Source organism: Echinops telfairi, unplaced genomic scaffold (assembly GCF_000313985.2).
Source record: "Echinops telfairi isolate 266 unplaced genomic scaffold, ASM31398v2 ScPeMD7_7423;HRSCAF=8461, whole genome shotgun sequence".
NCBI classification, from domain to species: Eukaryota; Metazoa; Chordata; class Mammalia; order Afrosoricida; family Tenrecidae; genus Echinops; species Echinops telfairi.
Window position 1 is genome coordinate 3,689,049 of NW_022111323.1, and position 26,630 is coordinate 3,715,678.

A 26,630-nucleotide genomic window follows, 5' to 3' on the forward strand; every position below is an offset into this window, starting at 1 on the left:
TAAGTAATTGTACATCATGTCTTTGCTGAGGAGCTCCAGTGTGTCTCATTTCACTCATATGAAATACTATATGACCTGACCTACCATTGCACTATTGACTTCATCTGCTCCCACTCTTCCCTTGCTGACTCTACTCTGATCACATTGGCCTCCTTGCTGTTCCTTCGGTGCACATTCCTATCTCTTAAGGTTTCTGTGTTTGTTTTTGTCTCTGTTGGAGGGCTCTCTCCAGAGAAATCAACCTGATTTGTTCCCTCAGGTATTTGCATAAATGTCACCACTTCATGGCGACCTTACTTGGCCATCTTATTAAAAACCCACATCACTCCCAATTATGTTACCTTATTTTAATTTTCTTCATAGCTCCAATCACTACCTGATATTAAGTTATTTGTCTGTTGTCTCTCTCCTCTACTGGAATATAAAATTGATGAGAGTAGGAATTTTTTCCTTTCACTGATTTATCTGCAAAATCTAGAATGAGGCTGGACACACTGTAAATACGTTTAGCAAATGAAGCAATGGATGTTGTATGAACTATGATGATCTAAATTTACCTAAAGCTTTATTTCTAACTCATTCACCTTCTATCCTTGGGGTCAAATCCTCAGAGAATTGAAAAACATGACCCTGCCTGACTTCATCCCATTCTAATAAATGATCAAGTGTCTGATGTAAGAAGGGAGTGTGCTTAGAGCAGATTCAGGAAAAGGACAAAGAAAATGCCATCCTTTTAGCCCAGTTTATTTTCAATTCTACCACTTCTAAGAGGGAAGGGGAATAATAAATCCATTAGGCCCACAATTGATCTCCCAATCCCAAGATAATGCCTCCTTCAACCACTACATGTTTTACACAGATGCTTTTGCTGCCTCCATCACATTATTGTTTCTGATTTCTTAAAAATTCATTGGTTCCACTCATTCAGTGGTAAACTGGATCCAGTCCTTAGATACTACACAACTAGGCTAAAAAGGGGATGGGTGCAACACAATGGAAATAAAATAAAATAAAACTTCCCCCTTCCTGATCATCCCTGTACCCTCATAATACCAGTACTGTTCCTGAGGGCTTTATCTGTCCTGAATTTCATGTGTTGAGAACTCTTAACTGTACCATTGTTTATTCTCCGGTCTAATCAGATGTGTAAGGTACAGCTGGGTCATGGTAGTTGGGGGTGGGGTGTAGAGGAAGCATTTAGGAACTAGAGGAATGATGTGTGTTTCATCGATGCTATACTGCACCTAGGTTGCATCATCCCTTCTTAATAACCCTTCTATGCTGAGATATCCAATTGTCCACAGATGGGCTTTGGGTCTCCGCTCCAATCCCCCTCATTCACATCAGTATAATTGCTTGTTTTTGATCTTTTTATACCTGATCCCATCGACACCTTATGATCACACAGGCTGGTGTGCTTCTTCCATGAGGGATTATTTGCTTCCCTGCTGGATGACTACTTGTTTAACTTCAAGCCTTTAAGACCTCAGATTCTATATCTTTTGATAGCCGGGCACCATCCACTCTCTTCACCACATTTGCTTACACACCTTGTCTTCAGCGATTGTGTTGGAAAGGTGAGTATCAAAGAGTGCCAGGTATTAGAAGAAAGTGTTCCTGTGTTAAGGGAGGCCTTGAATAGAGGTCCAAAGTCCATCTGCTACCTTAATACTTAACATATATATATATATATTGACCTGTATCACTTTCATTATAAATTAGTACATTTACATATATACATGCCTATAGCTATACCTCTATAAATAGCTTTTGCCTCTATTTCTTTTCTCTATTTCATTTCACTTTCCTCCTATCCCACAATCATGTTCACCCTCCATTCGGCTCTCAGAAATTCCTCTCAGATACATTCACTTGATTAAACTCTGCCAGGCGTTATATACCCTCCTTGCCATCAATTTTAGATCTCTTGTTGTTCCCTTATCCCTGAGTTTGTTGGATCCCCACTCCCCCTTCCCACCCTCTCCTCTCTCATGGCCCCCCATGTTGTTCAAGGATTCATGAGGGTGGGATGGTGAGGATAAAAGAGAAGCTTATGCCAATGGTGTAAGTAGAAACTGTTTTGTAAATGATGATGCCAACATATGTACAAATATGCTTGATACAATTGATGTATGGAGTGTTATAAAAGCTGTAAGAGCTCCCAATAAAATGATTTTTTAATAAAATGGCCAGAGTTGTGGGAGTAGCTCTGTAGGATCCCAAGTGACTAACATCCTTGAAATCTGTAAGAGCACACATGGTAAAATCAACAGATATTTTGAACCTGATCTTTGAAAATGAACCCATCCGGCTTTGCTGTAAAAAATGTCCTAGAAGGTGAACCGTCTGAAGTTTCCATATTGATTCCAGAATATGAGAAAGTAGCCACAAGAAATTTTTCTCTTTACCAATTTAGATGAAGAAAAGCTTCACCAAGCCCAAGAGGTATAGAGGTGTTTGGGTTTGAATGGAATTGGAAGGCAAAGAGTAACTATTTTCTTACTAATCCTGGGTTGGAAAGGAACACCTTTTGCACCTCCAGGTACTGCCCCCCCCCCACCAAACAATCAAAACGATGTTGAACCAAGTGCTTCCTTGTTCCCTAAAGGCTAGCATGGCAAGGATAGTGTTACTGAAATTCTATAAACTCACTGTCATTGTGTCCACTCATAATAATCCTGTAGGTCAGGATAAAGCTGCCCCTGAGGGGTTCTGAGGCTCTTTACAGGAGTAAAAATCCTCATCTTTCTCCTGCAGAATGGCTGGTGGCTTCAAACTGAAGATCTTGCATTAGCAGCCCAACATGTAGCCACTACACAACCAAGGTACCATGAAATTTCCTAGTTAGGTAAAACTTTCAAGGGAATTTTGGTCACCCAGGTCTAGAGGAATTAGATGATATTCACTGGGAAGAGGAAGATGTTCCCAAAGAGTTCCACTGGGGTTGGGGGAAGGAGAAAAAATATCCTTCTATCTCCATGGAATGCCATAGTTACTCAATAGTGCTATGTTTTCTCCTTTGTAGATACAAGATTACATTCATGATTTTATAAAAACCTGGGTCAAAGTTTAACCAAGGGTTAATTTCTTTCTTACCAGAGCTATCTTAAAGATGAACTTTTACAAGATTTAGAGGAACTAAATAGTAGCCAATGGATGACAAATGAAAGACATGTAAAATTCCTTAAATACAATTTATTAACATTAAATAAAATTTATAAAATAAAAACTTTTACAATGTAAAAAAAAATCCTTCTAACCCAGTGGTTCTCAACTTTCCTAAAGCCACAACCCTTTAATACAGTTCCTCATGTTGTGGTGATTCCTCAACCATAAAAGTATTTTCGTTGCTACTTCGCAATTGTAATTTTGCTACTGTTATGAATCATAATATAAATATCTGATATGCAGGATATATTTTCATTGTTACAAATTGAACATAATGAAACACAATTAAAGCATAGCTATTAATCACAAAACAAGATATAATATGTAATTATATATTATGAAATATTTATGTTTTCCGATGGTCTTAGGAGACCCCTGTGAAAGGGTCATTTGACTCCCAAAGGGTTTGAGAACCGCTATTCTAACCTGTCATACATCTATGCTTTAGAGTTGATGGACTTGCTGGAGGTCATTTGGCCCAGCCCTCTTACTATGATTAAGTAACTGTCTAAAGCAAAGCAAACACAAGGGGATGAGAGTCCATAACCTCACAATAAGCCTGGACCAGTGTTTTATGAGCAAGCAGGTATCATTATATATTGCTTTCTATGCATCGCAAAGATTCATTATTGTTCTAGTCTAGATAGGACATTACCCTGTAAATAAGACTCAACATATCAATAAGGATTGTGGTCTTTCCAGCTTTCTACATTAAAGAGGAACAGAGGTAGTAAAATAAAGAAAAGATGAATTTTTTAGACCCACATTATGTAGCTTACCTTAGGTGAATAGATACTGTCTATAAGGCCAAGTACTCTTGAAATAGGATAATTTATTGAAATGTTACAAAGACATTACCTCTAAATTCCTAAAAAATGATATCTGGAATGAGCCCAGTGGAATGGGGTACTATCTTCTCACTGTGACTATGTGGCTTAAGACAGCTGCTCCTTCCCTGGTAGCATGCCCAGCCTCTCCTGTTAGCCTGTGGACTGTTAGATTGCACAACGTGGGCCCAAGAGATAAACATGAAATGCCATTACTCCTGATTCTCTTGGTTGACAAAGAGTAGGTATCCTACACAATACATAGGCCTAGTAATTCATAGCTCTCTGTTTTCTGACAGGCAATCCCAGGAAATTAAACAACAGAGTAGTATTGCACAGGTAAATTTTTATTTTCCTGTTAGGTTATTTATATCCTTTACAGGTGAGTTTCTGGGAAGGGAATGCTTTAATGACTTCAGCCACTGAAATGTTTTCAAGTTCAGAGAAACCATGGCTTGCTATGTAATTGAAAGGAATCTTTCAGGGGTTATTATTTCAAACAGATAATGAATAACAGAATTTTGGTTTGTGGCCTGGGAAGGATGGTGATCATGGCTTTGATTGTGCAAATTTGGGTAAAAATAAAATGTGATAGGATGAGGTGATGCCTCCAATATGAAAAGAAGTATGTTGGCTGGCCTGCATTGTTATAGATATCGAAGAACCAATCTCTTACATTGTACCTGGGAGTGAATTAATATGCACTATTCTTCCAAGGATGCCTGGTGGTATGGTTGGGAAAATGTTGAATTGCTAATTGCAATATTAGTGGTTCAAATTAATTAGCCACTCTGTGGGAGGAAGATGAGGCTATGTGCTCCAGTGAAGATTTATAGCCTTGGAATTCCTAGAGGCCTATGGGTCAGACTCAATGCAATGACAGTGGGCTTTTTTATTTGGATTCATTGAGGTTTTTATCTGGTGGTCAAAAAATCCTGGGACTTGAAGGAGCTTTGAAAGCCTACTAAGTCAACTCAGTTGATTCCTGGAAATACCCTAAGAGAATAACGTTTCCTTTTTTAATGCACAAAAATTTCTTCAAACTTCTTAAGAAGTCATTCAAACACCCAACACTTCTTATTAGCAGAAAGTTGTGCTGTAGTTCTAATCTAAATCCTTTCTTCTGCTCTTCAAATCTAATTCACCTTCACCCATCCTTAGCTAAGGTGGAAAAGTCCTGGCCAAACTATCTAGACTCCTCATATCTGTTGTTGGAGAGGGTCCTACCTCCCAGTCAAGGACGGAGGCTTGCCACTGTGCAATCTTGTCGATATTCTCCAAACGCCTTTTGCGCTCGTTGATCTGCTGAGTCACGTTTCTCATGACAGCCAGAGCAGCTGCCACATACCTGTAGTCACTGTAAAGACACAAGGGTATAAGCTGGATGAACCAAAATGCCAGAGACTTCCAGGCCCAACCTTAATATCCATCCTCCTCTTTAGTAATGAACCCTGATTTTCAGATGGAAACAAAGGCATCTGAAGTATAAGATTACATTTCAGGAAGGGGTGACTAAATTTTGTCCCATGATATATTAAGAGAATTGTTGGTTGGACTTCTGAGAAATATTTTTTAAAGAAGAGATAACGCTCTTATTTGGTCATTAATACTTTATGTGGATTTTATGGCTAAAGCTCTAAGAATAATCTTGAATAATAAACTGGGAGTGAGGCATCAGATAGTTGAGAGGAGCCTAAATTCCTGATGATTGACCATGGAGTTACCACACAGGCAATCCACCCACAGACTTATTTTATTTTTAACAGTTTATTTTATTTTAACAGTTTAAATTATTTTAACAAATAATTCACATATCATACATTTTAATAGTTCAATCATTTTGGAAGGAGTTGTTTAGTCATCAAAACTTCAATTTTAGAATATCTATAATAGATATATTACAATCTGGAGCCAGACTTGCTGGGTTCAAACCCAGTTTTTCCACTGCCTAGGTTTGTGGCCTTTGGAAAATGGCACTCAATCTTTTAGTGACTTAGTTTCCTCAACTTTAAAATAGGAAAAACATAGTAGGATTTATTGAGGATTTAATAAATTAAATTATCATGATAAATGGGAAAAACGATTGAAGTTGTCTAGGATTTCATTGTATTTGGATCCACAATCAACTCCCATGGAAGCAGCAGCCACGAAATAAAACAATATAGTACACTGGGTGCATCTGCTCTTTAAAATTTTAGAGTGTAGAGACATCACTTTAAAGACAATGGTGCCCTTGATCTGAGCTACGATATTTTTAATTGCTTCTTATGAATGCAGAAGGGCATAGAAGAATTGATGCATTTGAATTATGATGTTGGCAAAGAATATCAAATATTATCAATTTGATGGCACTGATGTTTTCTCTTCCTTCCTTCCTTCCTTCCTTTCTTTTTTGTTTTTGGCCCAAAGAATGAACAATGTGTCTTAGAAGAAATACAGGCAGAATGCTCCTTAGAATTGACAATGGTGAGACTTCACGTTACATAATTTGGACATGTTACCAGGAGGGGTCAATTCCTGGAGTACAAAATCATGCTTACTAATGTAGAAGGAAAGTCGAAAAGAAGAAGATCTTCAGTGAGATGTACTGATACTGTGGCTGCAGCAATGGGATCAAACATAATAACAATTGTGATGGTACAGGACTAGGCAGTGTTTCATTCTGTTGTGTTTCATTCTAATAATAATTCTTGTAAAGAAACCCTGGTGGCACAGAAGCAACAAACCCCACATGGAAGAAGCACACCAGCCTGTGTGATCATGAGGGGTCAAAGGGACCAGGTATCAAGCACCAAAGAACAAAAAATCATATCATGAATGAGGGGAGTGCGAGATGGGGACTCAATGCCCATCTGTAAACTACTGGACATCCCTTGTAGAGGGGTAGTGGGGAGGAGACGAGTCACTCAGGGTACAGTGTAGCATCGATGAAACACACAACTTTCCTCTAGTTCTTAAATGCTTCCTCCCCCACTACTATCATGATCATAATTCTACCTTACAAACCTGGTTAGATCAGCAGATGCACAGTGGTGCAGATGGGAACTGGAAACACAGGGAATCCAGGACAGATGAACCCCTCAGTCCCACTGGTGATAGTGGTGATACAGGGAGGGTGGAGGGAAGGTGGGGTAGAAAGGGGGAGCTGATTACAAGGATCTGCATATAACCTCTTCCCTGGGGGATGGACAAAAGAAAAGTGGGTGAAGGTAGACATTGGGAAGTGTTAAGATATGATAAAATAATAATAATTTATAAATCATCAAGAGTCCATGAGGGAGGGAGGAATGGGGAGGGAGGGAAAAAATGAAAAATGATGAGCTGATTCCAAGAACCCAAGAGGAAAGCAAATGTTTTGAGAATGATGAGGCCAACGACTTTTCAAGTTTGCTTTACACAATTGACATATGTATGGATGGTGATAAGAGTTGTATGTGCCCCCAATAAAATGATTAAAAAAAGAAGCCCTGGTGGTGCAGTGGTTAAGCACCTTGCTGCTAACCAAAAATACTGTGGTTTAAACTCACTAGTCCCTCTATTGTAAAAAGGTGTGTAAGTATCTTTACATAAAGATTTACAGCTTTGGAAACCCAGAGAACAGTTCTAAATAGTCCTCTGGGGTTGAGAGAAGACAGAATAGACAGCATTATTATTACAAATCAAATATTTCTCTTGTATCAATATCCCAAGGGTTGTCGCCAACTCTTAATATTCCTAGCCCCAGAAGTGCAAACCTCGGCTGAGTTTATTGGTACACTGGATAGCATACATGGTCAAAGTTATTGTGATAGGTAGGTTTATTGTGCCAAACTGGCCAATGAACACATGTGGGATTAATTGAAGGACGGAGAGATAAATGGCTCAGAGAGCCTCACCTTTCTTGTCTCTTGCTCTTTGATGATCAGACCAGTGTGCAGATGACTTAGCTTGTTCTCTGCCTCAATTTGCAAGCTACACTACCTGTGGGACTGTGTCACTGTATCAAGACTTGAAGGGCTTCCAGTGTATTAGCTGTCTCATGGAAGTGAGTTGCACTGAGCCATTTGTACTGCTTTATAGATCAATTAATTATTTATTTCTTATGTTACTATCTATAAAAATATATATAAAATCATTAGTGTCCTGTTTTGTTTCTCTAGAGAACCCTGTCTAACATAGTTTTTCCACCCGTCCAAGTATACTTTGCTTGTCTGATCTAATTTCCAATGGAATGGCATTTGTGAATGGGAGACTAAAAGTTATATCATAGGCATTAAGTGGAGCTATAATGAACCAAGAAGCAGGGAAGATGACAGACAATTCAGTCTTAACACCTTTCTTTAAAACAACTGAAAATGCCTTACTCAGCCAGCATCAATTAAAAAAGAGAAGTACCAAGAAGATATATGGTGACTATCTTTTTCTATCCTTAAATACTACTGTATTTTATGAACTCCAGTGAGAGATTGGTAACTATCGGAGTAGAGACCTCTGCTAGAAAACTCTTTATTTTGTCCCTAACAAATATTAGTTACTATTGGTTTTTATTCTGGATCCTACTTCTGACTCATATTGAACTTGTAGTCAATCAGAAATTCTCAATTTTATTTGAAACATGCTGCCTAGAAGTTGTATCTTTCAACATTTTCTTGAGCTCTTGACTTTTCAGACACAGTAGCAAAATTTCAAATTTGTTCCGGCTATATTTCAGTTTTGAAAAAAATCCTTAGTTCTAACCTTTTGGGTGCAGTAGCATTTTGAAAGCTCTTCCTGGCTCTTCATCCTTATCATGATGGATTGGGTAGTAGGGTGGGTTGATTACAGAAGAGATGGTAGCAATATAGAAGTAGAAGTTTCTGATATAATGAGTAGTCCTTTTCTATTACGTTCATTTTCTGTCCCCTGTGCCTTACTCTCTTATTTGAAGGCGTTAGAAAAAAATGCCCCATGATACTTTCTGAGACTGTAAATTTTTACAGGAGTAGATCGCTACATCTTTCTCCTGTGTAACAGCTGATGAGTTTGAACCATCTATGTTGTGATTAAAAATCAAATGCCCAACTAACTCATCATACCACCACGGCTCCTTGGCAGATAGTTTATTTAAATATGATTAAAATTAGTTACATTTCACAGCACTCCACTGCTACATGTGGTTATTGACTACTCTATTATACAAAATAGAAATGTAATATTTACATAATTACAGAATGTTCTATTAAAGAGCATTGGCATGAGAATGTACATTACCTTTGCCTGATCCAAGGCATTACCCCTAAGTGGATTTACCAAGTTAAGTCCAACTACTAACAGAAAAGTTGTAGTTTGAACCCATCCAGAGGCACCTTAGAAGAAATCCCAGGCAATTTGATTCTGAAAGGTCACAGTCTAGAGAACCCTATAGAATATAATTCTACTCTGTAACACACGGGGTTACCATGAGTTACAATCAACTTTATAGGAATGCATCTTTTCTTTCCCACAATGGCTAACAGGGAATTGTCCCCACCTACAACTTATTGTACTAGCTTTAGGTGTGGGTGATAGAAGAGGAGGAAAACTGGTCTAGCTAGGATACTGGTCAGAATCCCTGGGGGTCAGTAGCCTGGTGTGTCCAGCCTTCTGATGAAGAGAGTGACAGTACCAAGATTTTCAAGTTCCAAATATGTCCGTTAACTTCTCTCTTATACACAGTCTTTCTTTTTTAAGGCTTAATGAAGGGCATGCTACCCTTCTGGTAAGCAAATGCAATATTATTATCCATTTATAATTTTCTATCTACCCTTCTCTCTCCGTCACTCTTTTATTTTTCCTCAGTCACTCTAATTACTGGCATCTCAGATCTATATATTGAACATCTATCTTAAAAACCTCTGAACTTGCACACAGCCTTTAATTGCCTTCTAAGCCCAAAAAATTCCTTATGTGCACAGCAGCAACTGTCATCATGCCCAAAGGAATAGTCTACAGCCTGGGGAAGTACTGAATCCAATAGGTGACTCTAACAGAATATATGGCAATACCCTGCCAATGCCTGATTCACTATCTTAGTACTCTGGAATCCAAGCAAAGATAAAGGACAAAGAACCCAGAAAACAAAATGGCCTTAAACCAAGGGTTCTAGTCAGAAAGTAAAGAAACACAGAAATGCCAAATTACACGCAGGCTTCCCATCTTGCCTGCTCCCACCAAATCTAAACAGGTTGCCTTGGACAAAGAAACTTATGTGGCTTTGGGCAAGGCTTTTGAAAGTGGTCTTTCTATGGCTCTTCAAACCAGTTATGTCATTTACCCAGTGAAGTACAGAACTCTACTTTTTAGTGTCTTTTGCTAGATTATATACAGTGAATATTAATGAAGCAGAGGGGTAAGGAGCTATAATGTTAAAACATTTAAAATTTACTCTTTGAATATACATGCTTTAAACACCATTGGTGTAAAATCTACTCAACTGAGATTTAGGTAAAATAGTGAATGCTTCTGGTCAATTAGCACCACACAGTATAATCACAGACGGTTTTTAGGCTCATGTTATTACAGGTTAGCAGAACTAGAAAAGATTGATCTGGAATAACTAGTATAATGGCTCCAAAACTTCCCTGGCATAAAAATCATCTGGATTGTGATTCTTTAAAAACTATATTTTCAGCCAGATGATTGTCTGTGTTTCATATCCCTGCTTTGCCACAAACTTGCTCTGCATCTGGGCCTATGCCTTTTCTATATATGGAAATTGGACTATAATATCTTCTTTTCAGTGATTTTCCATTCCAGGTTTCCACAAATAGTTGATACTTTAAAAAAAAAAACTTTTTATTATGAGTTAGGTGAAGGTTTACAGAGCAGGTTGTACTTTTTTTTAATCGTTTTATCAGGGGCTCATACAACTCTTATCACAATCCATACATACATCAATTGTGTGAAGCACATTTGTACATTCATTGCCCTCATCATTCTCAAACCATTTCCTCTCCACTTAAGCCCCCGGCATTAGGTCCTCATTTTTAAGTTTCCAAATGCTTTAACTTTTGTGGAGGTTTTTTAATGTGCTGTTGGTGTAAAGGGCCTTGGTGGTGTAACCTTGGTAATCCAAGGTTAGCAGTCTGAAACCAACAGCCTATCCTTGGGAGAAAGATGAAACTTTCTACTGTGACAGATTTAGTCTCAGAAACCCACATTGTCAGTTCTACTCTGTCTTATGGCCAACGTGAGTCAGACTTGACTCTATAACAGTGAAATTTTCCCTTACAGAAAAAAACATATTCCCCAAATATTACAGGCTCAGTTCTAGTAATTAGTTTATTAAGTTTGTTCAAGTGAGATTTAATCAAGTCTAATGTTTATCTCACTAATTTCTAGCTAACAAACGGCCTCAGATAACCTTCCTGAGCAGGGTACTGATCCTGCTCCTGCTCCACTTGTCCTTCCCAAGGATAGCAGGCAATGAATACAAATAGAAGTATATAGTGACTTATAAGGATTGGGCTGATGTCTAGTGCAATTAGACTAATGCTTATTTTCTTGGTGGAATGATTACTCTGAAGAGAGCTGAAAGCTAGGCCAACAATCATACTACAGTCAGGGGTTTGCTAAATTAGAGGCAGAGGTCTGGGGCTTTAAAGCATGAGTTAAGTAAGGCACGTTAGGGGAGAGGATGGTCCCTTACTGGTAGGAGATGAGGGGTATCAATTCAATTCAGTGAAAGAAACACGCCTTGGGCCTTTTTGGATTGGTTTTCTTAAAACATCTATCATCAGGGGCATTATGCAGCATATTTTCTCTCATCTAAGCTCTGGGTCTAAGGGCAAGACACATACAGGGTGTGACAGAGAAAGATGAAACAGATGAGCAAAAACCAGGGGTATAGCCTCACGGGTCACTAAAACTTGAATAGGTTAGTACCAAGGTATTTGAATCTGTTAAGTAGATTAGAATATACGATTGAATATTTGTTTCATCTGGGATGATTAACTTAGCTGAGCTCAGAACGAAGAACTGGGCTATATACTCCTTGAAGACAGATGTTAAGTCATAAAATAATGATGATGCATATTGATTTAACAGAAACACTCACAAGCGTGTGTCATCATACCATTGTGCAGATAAGTCAAAAGAAGTTCAGAAAGGTTAAAAGATATGTTATCAATAAGGACCAACATGTAGAAGAGGTTCATTTTCTCCTTTCCCCCTACTCAATCCCTTACCTGTGGTCCTGGGCGGTGTACTTGAGAAGCTCAGCCAGCTGTAAAGGATACTTGCAGATCTTCTGCACTGGAGTCAATAAGAAGCCATCAATGGCAATGTCAATCATCTGCTGCAAGAGGCGACAGGCCTCAAAGAAGTGCTGATAACGGCTGTCCTTCATCAGCTTGGAGAGCTCCATGCAGGCGTCTAGGTGGTTATTACAGTACTCAGAATATATCCAGAATCCATCTTGCTGTGAGCAGAGAAAAATGGGAAAGAAAGGAAAAGGATAATGAAAGCCTTAAAATAAATCTTGGAGAAATATGAAAACAGACCTTGTTTTTACATGGGAATATTTAATAATGATGTCAACCATTCCTGGATTTATGCACAATTTAATAATAGAAATATCAAAAGGAATTATTTGGAAACTAGAAAAATTGAATTGTTAACTGAATTTGTAGAAAAAAATGGTATTTGTAGAAAAAAAAATAAGTAGGAATAGCACAAAAATTCTGATTCAAGAAGAGTAATGAAGGGATACTGGCCCTAACACACTAGGGTCAAATCTTTGCTACCAAACATAAAAAGACGTGCATCAGAGGATCTATTTCTGGCAATGGCAGAAACAGTTGTATTAGATAATCCCTATGATTGAATACAGACCGAAAAGCCGGACAAAATAAAATAAACTTCTGTTTGAAGGAATCGTATTATTCAGAGACTCAAATTATCTTCTACAGAAATACACCTTAAATATTAGAGGTAAAGAGGTCATCATATTATTCAAGATATATAAAAATGACTGAGAAAAACGTGCATGTTCATGTGTAAATGTAGAGAAAAAAGAGAAGGAAGAATAGAAAGGAAGAAGAGGGAAAAGACAAATGATAAAGCAAAAGTGGTGAAAAGTTAACAGTGGGTAAATCTGATTAAAGGGTATATGAGTATTCTGCTCTTATTATGACTAGACTTTTCTTTAAGATCATTTTATTGAGGGCTCTTACAACTTTTGTTACAATCCATACATCAATTGTATCAGACATATTTGTACATATACTGCCATTGTTATTATTGTTATTTTCTAGACATTTACTTTCTATTGGGCCCTTGGGAACCGCTCCTCTTTTTACCCTCCCTCTCCTCCTCCACCCTCATGGCTTCTTGAAAGATTAAAGATTGTTATTATTTTCATATCTCACACTGACCGCTGTCTTCCTTCCCCTCTGGTTTCTGTTGTTCTTCCCCCTGGAGGGGTGTGTGTGGTTATGTACCATTCATTGTGATCAATACCCCCTTCATCCCCAACCCCTGCCCCCCCCTCTACCTTCCCTTTTAGTATTGCTATTCCCATTCCTATTCCTGGGTTCCATGTATCATGAGCTTTATCTCTTGCCTATACCTATGTACATGTCCCAGTCCAGTCCAGAGTAGGAAGCAGCACTGGGGTTATGATAGTAGGGGGTGGGGAACCCTTAAGGAATCAGAGATATATTGTGTGATCCATTGGTGCTCTACTGTACCCTGATTGACTCATCCCTTCCCTGCGACCGCTCTGTGGAGGGATGTTCCATTGTCTACAGATGGACTTTGGGTCTCCACTCTGAACCCTCCTCATTCTCACCAACTTCTTGTTTGCTTGTTTGTTTGTTATCAATCTTCTGATGCTTGTTACCTGGGCCTGATGACACCTCATAATAGCACCAGCTGGTCCACTTTTTCCATGTGGTCTTGTTGCTTCACTGTTGGATGGCTGCTAGTTTAACTTCAAACCTTATTCTTCAACTTTTCCATAAGTTTGAAATTATTTCCAAAGTATAATTGTGCTCCACGGTGTTTTGAGTGGCTGATTTTTTGGAAGTAGATCATCAGAGTATTCTTTCAAGGTTCTTCTGAGGCAACTCAAATCTACATTTTCATTATCAGCCACATGAATGAACAGTCTGTACCACCCAGAGACTCCATAGAAACAATAAGAAGTAGAAATTGATGAACTATGAGTTATGACGCACTTAAGAACTAAGATAGAAAATGAAATAAGCAGGCCACATACAAGGGGGCTTCCATGACATTTTAATTTCATTTTTTTCATGAACTTGTTAACAACCCCCACCTTTGGTCAAAGTAAAATATTAGAAATATACATATATCACAAAGAACTTGCATCAAATATAGAAAAAGAAATCCTTGACCACAGTACACTTAAGATGCACTACGTTAAAACAACGAAAAAGACATCGCGGAAGATTGTGGTGTGTGCATTTCTATCATCAACTAAAACAATGTAAACATCTGTAGAAAAGGCTTTTTATGAACACTAAAAAGTTATAAGAGAGTTTTAACAGCTAGGCAAATGTTAAATCAAGAAGAGTCAACTTTTAAATGGTAGGAAAAGTATTCATTAAGGACCCTTAGGTGGGCAGTGGATTAAGTGCTGGGCTGCTAACAGAAAGGTCAGCAGTTTGAATTTGTCGGCTGCTCCTAAAGTGAAAGATGAGGTTGACTACTCTAATGTAGATTTATAGTTTAAGAAATGCAGAAAGAAGCAGTTCTCCTCTGTCTATAGGGTCTCTGTGTGTCAGAATCAACTCAATAACCATGGGTTTGGCATTGGTAACTGTCAGTACTGGCAGCTGTAGTGGTGGCCACTGTGGCAAAGGTGGCAGAATGGGAATCGTATGTTGACATGTAAGGGGACATTCATTGACTCTGAACAGGGGAAAATATACTTTGCTTTTTCTGGCAGACTAGCACATGCATATGATTTATCTGGGGGAATGCTTGAAAGACAAAAGATGTATATTCCTGTCTAGCCAGTTTAAGCTTTTGCTGAGTTGCTGACAATGCCTGCAGATCATGCCTGGCCTTAATCACTTGGGGCTAATTAGTTTGATTGAAACATACAATTGACTTCTAAAGGCCTAGAGAAGTGAAAGTTTCTTGCAGAATTTAGGCCTTTTCAAAAACATCTTGCACATGTAGGACAAAATGCATGTACACCAAATATTTTAAAACTTCCTAATGCTTTCACTTGGGGCTGACATCCAACAACAGACAAAAGTTGAGAGAGGTGTTTTTGCTTATTGCTATTGCTTTGTTTTGTAATTTCTCCTCTTCTTCTCCTCTGTCTCCCTCTTTTTAAATGGAAACAAGATCTATTTGAAAACACTAGCTATGCACCATAGAACAAAGTCTATGGTGTCCATACAAGTCCAGAAGGACAGACATTGTAAAAATAGAAGAGGACACTAAACTAATATATCAGGGTATGTTTTGCTGCTGGGGTTCCAGTTCACACACACACCAGTTTATTCCAAATAAAGCATGTCTCTGTGATCAGTGGATGACTGCAGACAAGTTGTCTCTGTAAAATACTTGCCTTAGTATCATTAGGGTATCTTCCTCCCAAAAGGGGTCCAATTAAAACAGTGGGATCTGTTGGGCTAGTTAAATTCAAGGCAGAATATTACAGTGACCGAGGGACCTCAAAGATGTAATCCTTCAAAAAGGGCAGTTTTGGAGGGCATAGTACATGTTCTTGGTTTACAATTTTGTTTTGGTTGTTTCCTCCAGCATTTTAAATATACCATTTCATTGCTTTATGACTTCTAGTGTTTCTGAAAACACACAGCATTTAGTCTTATTTGGAATTCTTTATATGTGACCATTTGCTTCTCACTGCTTGTAGAGCTCTTTATCTTGACTTTTTGAGATTCTGATTATACTGTGTCTCGGTGTAGCTCTCTTTGGGTTTATCCTACTTGGAATTCTTTAAGTTTCTTGGATTTGTAGTTCAAGTCCTTCATTAGATTCAGGAAGTTTTCTGTCATTATTTTTTCAAATATTCTTTGTCTCTTTCTCTATCTGATCTCCTTCTGGAATTTCTATGATGTGTAAATTCTTGATATTATCCTGGAATTCCACTAAACTGTGTCATCAGTCTTGAGCCTCCAGTCTTGTTACTATTCAGCCTTCAAAACTTTAACTATTGTATCCTTTAATTTGAGGATAAGATCATCCTCTAATAATTCCTTTGGTTGATCAAATCTGTTGTTAATTCCTCCCATTGTTTTTCTCATCAGTCGTAACATTTCTGTTTTATTTTTAGAATACCTATTTTTTTTAAAAAACCTGATTTCATTCATACACAGTTTTTCTTATTTATTTTAGATATTTGTCTATATTTCCCCCTTAGTTCTTTGATTATGTTTAACACTATGGTGCAATAGTCTTCAATATGTTCATTACTTGGGCTTTAATAGATTTAATTTCACTCCCTTTCACCTTGTTCATTTGGAGGTACCATAATTTCTCTTGTCTTTGTGTTGGGTTGTTGGGATTTCTTAGAGTATTAATATTTTCAGTCCTCCCTGATATTTGGCTTTACCCATTCTATAGGCTGGGAGGTACATCAGTCTATTTCCTAATTTGGCAATGTTCCTCTGCCTCCTCTGCACCCAGGGTTCACAGATGCATTTCACGGCTAATTCTTCTGTGTTGGTAGTCATGGTATTCTCTGCTCCTGTTTCTGAGATGGCTTAGTTTATATCTAGTGGAATGGCAAAATTGACTAATACCCATGTTAGAGTTCTCTACATCTTATTTGCATTCTCCCACCTGGTCATTTGATGGGAATTAGAAATACTATAGATAGAAAATCTATCCCATGTAATTTCACTTCATCACATGCAGCTACGGTATTTAGGGACTAATTTTTTAGAAGTGGTACACTTATTCCTTCTTTCTGGTCTTAGTCTGGAAGGTCTTTTGAAACTCATTCCCCTTGGGCGACTGCTGGTATTTGAAATACAAGAGGCATAGCTTCTAGCATTATAGCTACATGCAAGTCATCACAGTAGGAAAAAAATATGACACACCAGTTGTGTGAACAAAATACTGTCGCTGAAAGTAGCCCTATTCATACAAAGGGGTTTCGAAAATCTCAATCAAATAATGGAATGAGGGCTTTAAAAATTTAATACCAGTGGCTAATCAAAGACAATATTAAAGTAAGCTCATGATGCCTCAGGGAGATGATTGATAAGACTCTCTACCATAAATTAACAAGGAAGTTTTAAAAGGGAGCCAAAGGCAGATAAAAAACAAACAATAACAAACAGATGCAGAAATGAGTTTGGGTCTTGCATTAAATCCTAGCTCCAAATTAAGAACAATTAGTTCTTACATCATGGCTCTGCTTGATACCTGTCCTCAGGAAGGGAACACAGAAGATATGGGTTCTATAGCAAAATGTGGTAAAGAAACTAGATATTGCCTGGTTATCAGATAAAATAGCTCTGGGGTCTTAAAGGATTATCTCCAAACAAGCCACCATCTAAGTGAGATGTCAACTAAGTCCACATGTTAGAATACACTATCATCAGTCACAGAAGAATTGTAAATCATATAATCTGAAGTTGAAGAAGGGATTAGTATTGGAGCCTAAATTGTGAAAATTCGGTTTTCAGAAGGTTATGGATCACAGTGGGAGCCCAAGATTCATTTGTGGTAACTACAATAAGGAAATAAGCATCCAGTGGACTCCCTCTATCCACAGTTGAGGAATAGGAGAAAAATGGTTACTAAACAGCATGTTTGGGAGAGATGAGTATAGAAAATTAAAGGCATAAATCTGACTTGAACAGTTAAAACTTTGTCAGTAGAACCTCCTCTGATGCATGCTGGACTTGATCTGGTTTTCAGCATTTTCTGTATTTTAGTTTTATTCATATTAGAGTGTATCTCAGAGGTGTTATCTCATGAAGTTGTGTTATATGCTTCTCTGTTTTTCGGTATATGAAACAAAGGATTGATGAACCCATAGGGACAGCAAGTAAAGTAAGGGTTTTGGGGGGCTGGTACAGTGGGGGGGGGCGTAAAAGGGAGACAATATCAAGGAGTCAAGAAAGAAACAGAATGTTTGGAAACTGATTGTGGTAGCAATCATAAAATTCTGCTTGAAGTGATTGAATTATGGAATGATATATGCACTCCCAATTAATAATAAATTATAATAAATGTTAAAATGCATTTTATTGATAAAATAAATAATGTTGATAAAATATTTATTTTAATCCAAGTAGTATGGAATACGTATGACATATGAAAATGATAATGTATCAAATTTCCCCTCTTATTTTTGAATACAGTGTTTAAAAGAACGAAAATATAGTGGAAATTTTCCACAAACTTTTTTTTAACCATCATTTAGTTTTTCTATTTTTATCATTTTGGACTTACAGCATATTTTCTAAAATGCATCTGATTATAAATTTGTCTATATAACACAACCTTCAGTTTAATGCTTCAGAAATAAGATAAGATGCAATCATTTGATTTATCCACAAATCTGGATTGGCTTTAACTTCTTAATTAACTGTTTAACTTCCTTACTTCTTCACATGATACTAAATGAATATTTACTGTTTGTCTTTTAAGAAGCGTCTATTGTCTTTACTTAACTGCTGATTATATCATACTTTTGTCAGAAACAAAATCACTTGATGACTGTCCATAATATTTAAACTGAAAAAAATACCTATGCACATGCATTTGCAATTGGTTACAAAATGGATGTATAGCAAAAACAGAGGAAATTGTCAGTCATTATTCACCCTTACAGACAATTAAAAGCTTAAGAATGACAATCTGAGTTAACATATATAAATTCTGGGTATATCTGAAGAGATAGGACACATATTTAATCTACTGTAAATTAATTAAAAAATATTTTTATCTAGCAGTTGCAATAATCCAGTCTCCAAAGGTTCTTATTAGAGAAGTTATCAATAACAAATTACTATCTTCCCTTTATTCTTTTTTAATTGTTTTATTGACATATAATTCATGTCATATAATTTAATCATCCAATCATATTAAGAAGAGTTGTGCAATCATCACCACAATCAATTTCAGAACATCTTCTCATATTTATTGTTGTTTTCCCTAGCTCCCCTCAAACTACCCTGCCATGCCCCTAGGTAATTATTAATCCAGGTGTTCTTTATATAGATTACCTATCCTGGTTATCACATATAAAAAAATCATGCAAACATAACCAAGAAGAAAATCAACCAACCAACAACAATGAGAAAACATAAAAGAGAAAAACCCAAAAGGAAAGCAGAAAATATTGAAAATGTAAACAACTTTAAAATAAATCAAAAGAGCTATCAAATAATAAGGTGTTACAGTTTAACCTAACTATGCCTGCCATAATCAAATTTACAGAGCTTTCTGTCTGATAGCAAAGTTACTTACATCCCTGGCCTATGGTCACAGGGAATTCATTGGGGGCTTAATCCATGTGAGGGCCCTGAAAACGGATTTTTGCCCTTCTTATATATCCAATAGATGTTTTATAAGTCAACCAAGTAATTCAATAGGTGAAATGAACAGTTTTTACAACAAATGGAATTTAAAATATTTCCAAGCTATGAATAAAGTTTTTAGTGACTTCTTCCTCCGAGGTGAGGAGTTGAGTCCTACTTCATTGTCTGTTTTTAGTCTGGAAACTCAGCTTCAATCTATTCATTTTGGGTGACCCTGCTAGCATTTGAAATACCAATGACATAACTTCCAGCATCACAGCAACACACAAGCCACCACAGTACGGCAAACTCACAGACAAGTGGTGGAACAGAACAAGGGAACACAGCATGATTTAAAATTAGAAAGGGTCCACATCAGGGTTGATTCCTCTAACCCAACTTGTTCAATCTATATGCTGAAAATCATCAGAGTAGCTGGATTGTATGAAGAAGAGTGCAACATCAGGTTTGGAGAAAGGCTTGTTAACAACCTTTGTTATGCAGATGACACAGAAGGCTTGTTGAAGTGAACAGGACTTGAAATGCTTGCTCATGAAGATCAAGGATTTTAGGCTTCAGTATGGATTACAACTCAATGTAAGGAAGACCGAAATCCTCACAACTGAACCAATAGGTAACATCATCATAAATGGAGAAAAGGTTGAGGTTGTCAAGGATTTTGTCTTACTTGGATCTATAATCAATGTTCATTGAAGCAGCAGTCAAGAGATCAAAAGATTGTAAATCTACTGCACAAGACCTCTTTAGAGTACTGAAGAGCAAGGGCTACTTTAAGGGCTAAGGTCCATCTAACCCATGTCATGGTATTCTCCATTGCCTCAAAAGCATGTGAAAGTTGGACATTTTATAAGAAGACTGTAGAAGAATAGATGCATTTGAATTGTGATGCTAGAGAAGAATACTGAAAGTACCATGGATTTCTTAAAGGACAACCCGATCTTATTGGAAGAAGTAAGGCTAGAGTTCTCCTTAGAGGCAACGATGGCAGGAAAGTAACTTACAGTACCTGGAGAAAGACAACATGTTTCATAAAATGGAGGGTGAAAAGAAGGCCCTCAATGAAATGGATTGACACAGTGGCTATATCAATGGGCATAGACACATGTGTGAGGATGATGCAGGACCGTGGAGTGTTTTGTTCTGTTGTGTATAGGGTCATTATGGGTTGGAGCTGGTTTGATGGCACCTACCAACAACAACAACAACAACAACAACTAATGGTGCTGGAGAAGTTAGATACTCATATGGAAAAAAATTAACCTTGACTTTTTTTCAGATATTATGTAAACATCAGGATAAATGGATATTGAAAAATATTGAAGAATATAGAAAAACTACCTGAAGAAGGAGCAAATTTTATCTTGGAAGAAGTACAACTCCTTAGAAGTGAGAATAGTACAATTTTGTCTCATGAACTTTGTTCATGTTTTCATTAGGGATAAGTCCCTGGGGGATAACATGCTTGGTAAAACGAAGGGTCAGTGAATGAAAGGAAGATCCCTACTAATATGGATTGATATAGTCATTGTAACAATGGGCTCAAACACAGACATGGTTATGAGGTTAGGGCAGGATCAGAAAGCATATATTTTGTTGTATGTATGTATACACTGTTACTATGAATCAGAATGTCTTGATAGCACTTCACAACAAAAACAACATATAAAAATATTTCCCAAAGGATCATAGACTTGATTGTAAGAGACTAAATGATACAACTTTTATAAGAAAACATGGAAGAAAAATCTTTGCATTCTAAGCAGGAAATATAAAAGGGGAAGACAGCAATAAATTAGATTATAACAATGTTAAGAGTGTTTACTATTCAAAAAGACATTGTTAAGAAATTGAAAGGGTAAAGCATAAACTGGGAGAAAATCTTGGCAAATGACATACCTGATAATCAACTTAAGGAGAATATTTAAAGACCCCTTGAATCTAAGTAATGAGAACAACTCACTTTAATAATGGGCTTTAAGAGTCATGAACAGATACATCACAATATTTTACACAAATGACAAATAAGCACATTAAAAATCTCTCAAAAGCATTAGCCATTAGGGAATTCAAACTTAAAACACAGGAGATCTGGTTAAGATGGTGGCTTAGAGAGGTCCACAACAACTCTTACAACAGAAACTCAAGATACTAAGTAAAACAGAAAATAATTGCTTCAGATTCCAAAATATCAAATGGAGAGTGTCAGAAACCGAGTGAGTACTGATTGGAAAGAGAGGTAAAATGAAACTAGTGAGAAAACAGAGAATCAAAAATAGACTATGCCATTCAAGGTGGAATAGCAGTATGAGGATCCCAGGAAAGCAACCTCAAAGAGAACATAGCAGATGGTAGAGATTCTGTGAAATCAACTAAAGAAACAAAAAGGTAGGCAGGACATTTCCTAGGACAGGGTACCATTTTGTGGGTAAAGCATGTGGTGTACTTTTGAAATCCGGAAACAAATAAGAAAATGCTATTAGAGCAACAGGAAGCAGACTGAATAATTAGAATCTAAAGGTAGGAGAAAGAATACAGAGGAAGTGCACATTCGTGGAGGAATAAGAAGAATGTACAGGAGGGAATGTGGGCTTAAGTCCCTCTGGTGAGTGCACAGAAGGTAAAGTGCTAGGAAGTAGTACAAGACTTCTCTTCAGTGGCAGCACTCAGGCATTTAGATGAGAGACGCTTACTGAAAAGTCAACCCAAAGAGTAGCAGCCAAAATCCTGCACCCCTAAAACCGACTTTCTTCCTTCATTACCACTGGTTCTTGCTATCTCTTGAAATGGCTGAATGTTGTCTAGTTCTTTTTGATATAGTGACTCTGTGTATTCCTATATATTTTCTTTTGATTATTCCTTCATCATTTAATATTACCCATAGAATATTTTAATGTTGCAACGTGAGGATTGACATTTTTTTCATCTCTTTCAGTTATATGTCAGCTATATGCTGACATGTCCTTCCCTTCTGGTTTTCTAACTCCAGGTCTTTGCAGATTTCATGATAATACTTTATTTTCTTGAGCTGCCCTTTGACATTTTCTGCTCAGCTATTTTACTTCTTCATTTCTTGCATTTACTTTAGTTACTCTGTGATTTACAGCAGGTTTCAATCTTTTCTACCCACTTCCTTCCCTCCTTCCTTCCTTCCCTCCCCCTTCCTTCCTGCCTTCCTGCCTTCCTTCCTTCCTTCCTTCCTTCCTTCCTTCCTTCCTTTCCTTTATTCCCACCTTCCTTCCTTGTCTTTTAAATAATATTTTGCTTTCTTCATGCATTATGTTCTCCCACAGCTCATCAGGTCTTCTGACATTAGAGTTCAAGGAGTCAAACCTATTCTGGAGATATTCTCAAAATTCAGGATAGACTCAAAGTAGTATTTTGGCTCTCCTGGACTTGTTTTAATTTTTTCAACTTCAACTTGAACTTACATAGGAGGAATTGATGATCGGTTCCACAGCCAGTTCCTGACTTTTTTTTAGCTGATAATAGTGTGCTTCTCCATTGCCTCTTCCCACAGATGTTGGTTATAAGATTTTTGTGTATTTCATTAGGAGAATTCCACGTGTATAGTAGTCATTTATGTTGTGGGGAAAAGATATTTATGATGAAGAAGTTATTGGTCTTGCAAATCCTATCATATTATCTCCAGCTTCATTTATATTTCCAAGGTCATCTTTTAAAACTGCTATTCCTTCATCTTTGGTTCCAATGTTTGCATTCCAATCACCAATAATTATCAATGCTTCTTGACTGCATGTCTCATTAATTTCACACTTAAGACATTGGTAGACTTCTTCAATTTCTTCCTCACTAGCTTTAATGGTTGGTATATTAATTTAAATTATAATTGTATTGACTGGATTTCATTATGGGCAATATTATCACAGACAGCATTGCACCTTAATATAGACCTTGAAATGTACTTTTTGACAACAAATACGACGCCATTCCTCTTGGAGTTGTAATTCTTGACATATTAAACCATGTTATTGCCTGATTCAAAATGACTAATACTAGTCCATTTCAGTTCACTAATGCCTAGGATACTGACCTTTATAGGGCCATTTCATTTTTGATGACTTCTAGCTTTCCTAGAGTTATACTTTATACATTCCAAATTCCATTTATGAATAGATGTTTGAATCTGTTTCTTCTCATTTTGAGTCATGCCCCATTAGCAAATAACGATAATCAAAGCTTTACACCTTTTATGTCATTATCGTCCACTCTACTTGAAGAAGGCAGTTCTTCTCAGTCATATTTTGACAGCCTTTTACCTGCGGCACTCATCTGCTGGAACTGTATTTGACAGTGTTCCACTGCTACTCATGAAATTTTCAGTATCTGACAATGTTCCATTGCTAGGTTTTCAGTGACTGATTTCTCCAAAGTGGAGTGCTTATTCCTTCTTTGTTCTTAGACTAGAAGCTCTGCTGAAAACTGTTCACTTGTTCACATGCTGCTATTTCAAATACCAGTGACATAGCTTCCAGCATCATCACAGCATGGATGCCACCCCTATACAATAAACTAGTAGACAAGTGGTAGACAAATAACCATATGATGATAAAAATAAAGATATAAAGAAAATAAACCTTAATACTTCAAAAATAGCAGTCAATTATAAATCACATGAAGAGATAGGAAACCATGAAACTAGAGAACAAACAAAATAAAGGGATAGAATATATCTATAAAGAAGAACAGAAAATAAAACTATTGGACAATCAATTCAACAAAACCTAATAATATAATTATTAAATATCCTCAAAGAGATAAAAGAGAACACAGTAAAAAAATAGAAAATTTCAGGAAAAGATAGTGGGATAGGCACACATGCTACACAGACTCTACAACAAAGACACAAGAGACCAAATGAAATAGCTATGGATGATAATCATGGAGATTCAGAGGAAAAGATAGAGAAATGGAGTGAATAGCAACAAGGATAAGAAGCTGAATAAATAAGTCAGAGTGAAAACTAATAGGTAAAATGCTGGTCGGCTTGATATGGTGCATCCCTCTTGAACTTTTGCAAGCATCATTCTATTGCGGCAGTGGCTTCCTAATTGGCTCCACTTGCTCAAGACCAGAGCACACACAGGGCAAGAAAGGTGGGATCCTCTTTATTCCCTACACCATCTTGGTAACCAGAGGAGTGGCCAGCTTCCCAAGGACAGATTGCACTTTTCTTGTACAACTTTTGCTTTAATGTCAGAGTTACATCCTTGTGTATCGGCTCTTAATACACTACCCCCATGTCTGGAGAAAGTGAGCTCTGTCTTATAACAGAAAGCATAGTGCCACATAAACAGCCTGTCTCTGGTCATCCTGGGTGAGCAATAATTCTTTTTATAGTCACTTCACTTGGATTTTCCCCAGTTTCCCCTTGGACTCAAAAGCAAACACTGACCTAAGCCACCATCTGAGCCTGCATATATTATTTCCATTTCATGTCCTTGAATCCAAAGAGTAGAGAATCCACCAGAAACACTATAAAAGACAGGGTTTTCCACAGTCTCGCCTATCCCACCCTACTATCCACAGTTTTCTTCTCTCTGGATCCTGCCACTGCCCATTTTATACCTTCTCTTCTTCCTTCCTCTTCTTTTCCTTTGTTTTAAAATCTTCTTTCACTAATTTCCTTTTTGCTGTTACTTCTCTATTCCTCTTTTAGTTTACCTTTTTTCTATTTTTCTGCTTCTCTTAGTTTTTTATCTTTATCATTTTATTTATTATTATTTTTATAAGTATAATAATTATTTTATATAATGATATAGTTTATATAATTATTTATTTTATAAATACAATAAAACATTTGTATTATTTTAGTTTTTTATCTATTTTCTTTTCTGTTACGCCAAAAAATGTGTTTCCTTATATTTTCATTTATTTTTATCTCTTATCTTTTACTCTGTTTTAAAATGTTCCTTTCTGAGATAGATGGGAAAACTGTATTTTTTGAGACTCACCCTCCTGGAGCTCCTGATGCCAGAGCAGAATATATGGGAGGTAAGGTCAAGTAAATTGGGAGGTAGTCCTGAAGTTAGAACTAGGGTACTAGGGTCCACCCTGAACCCTTTTTGGGGTGATTTACACTCACAAAGCAAACCAATAATGCACTAAATCGCTCTTGGCTTGGCAAGCTGGGCTCGTGAGCTCCAGCTGAAGAGCTACCTATGCCCTTTCGCAGTGAGTAGTGATTTCTCCAGGCTGAATCCCTAAAGGGGACATAATCCCAGACACAAGGAGAACCCCACACCAGAGCTCTCCACGCTGTTAGAAGCCTTGAGCGCATAGCCTTGGGAGTGGGGGTGGTGGGTAGCCATAATTTGGAGTAGAAGAAAAAGCAGAAATTAACCTGAGGCAAATCACGGTATGGGAGAAATAGGCAGATAGTCATAGTACAGAGGGTAAATTCAGTTTCAGTTGACTGAGAAGGAAACAACCCCCCTGATAATCTGGATTTCCCCCTCTGGGGGTCAGCATAACAGGCTCCAAATCAGGGCATCTCACAAGCATAATATAAAAAAGAGTGAGAATATATATTTTTGGTAAAAACTGCAAATCCCAGGCTCATTGCTCAGCTCCAAAGAACCAGGTAGATGGGGTCCCGTAACATAAAACAGCATAAGAAGTAGCCCATGCTACGGAAGGCCAGAATTTAGCTACAGGGTCTGGAGGCTTTCTGCATAACAAAGACCCCCTGAGGTAAGCCTAAGCTTCTAACAGAGCACAGAGCTACAGCCCAGAGCCAGTGAAACATTTTAACATAATTCTATTCTAGCTGGCCAGGGTGGAAAAATCCTCTGATCAAGTAGGGTACCAGCAATCTAGATAGGACAATAAGCCCAGCTTCCCTCTTAGTGATTATAAACACAGCTGGGGAAGTTCTGCCTGTTCTGGGGCCCTACATGGGGCTGAGGGAACACTACACCCTGCCCCCTGCTGTAGTGCTGAATACAGCAAAAGGCAGGTATACCAGTGAACCCCAGCGCTTAATACCCTGATGGGAACTGATGCCTGGCTTCTGTTGCGATCTTGCCTTCAAGAGTAAGCCCACCCAGCATCTGAGGAACACTATATCAAGTGGGCACATTACCCCACTACCTTGAGGCAGAGTTGGAACTCCTCCAGCCCT

General features: G+C 37.5%; 1 protein-coding gene across 6 annotated transcripts in view; it reads right to left on the bottom strand.

Annotated features, from left to right (window-relative positions):
• The window catches only part of ARHGEF9 (Cdc42 guanine nucleotide exchange factor 9), a 308,501-nt gene that overhangs the window by 92,523 nt on the left and 189,348 nt on the right, over positions 1 to 26,630 (bottom strand). For all 6 annotated transcript variants that reach the window (XM_045297828.1, XM_045297832.1, XM_030887714.2 and 3 more), the window contains 2 exons: positions 12,179 to 12,411; positions 5,223 to 5,352 (listed from right to left, as the gene is read on the bottom strand). In XM_045297828.1, the coding sequence (XP_045153763.1) occupies positions 5,223 to 5,352; positions 12,179 to 12,411 (363 nt within the window). The remainder of the gene's footprint in view (positions 1 to 5,222; positions 5,353 to 12,178; positions 12,412 to 26,630) is intronic.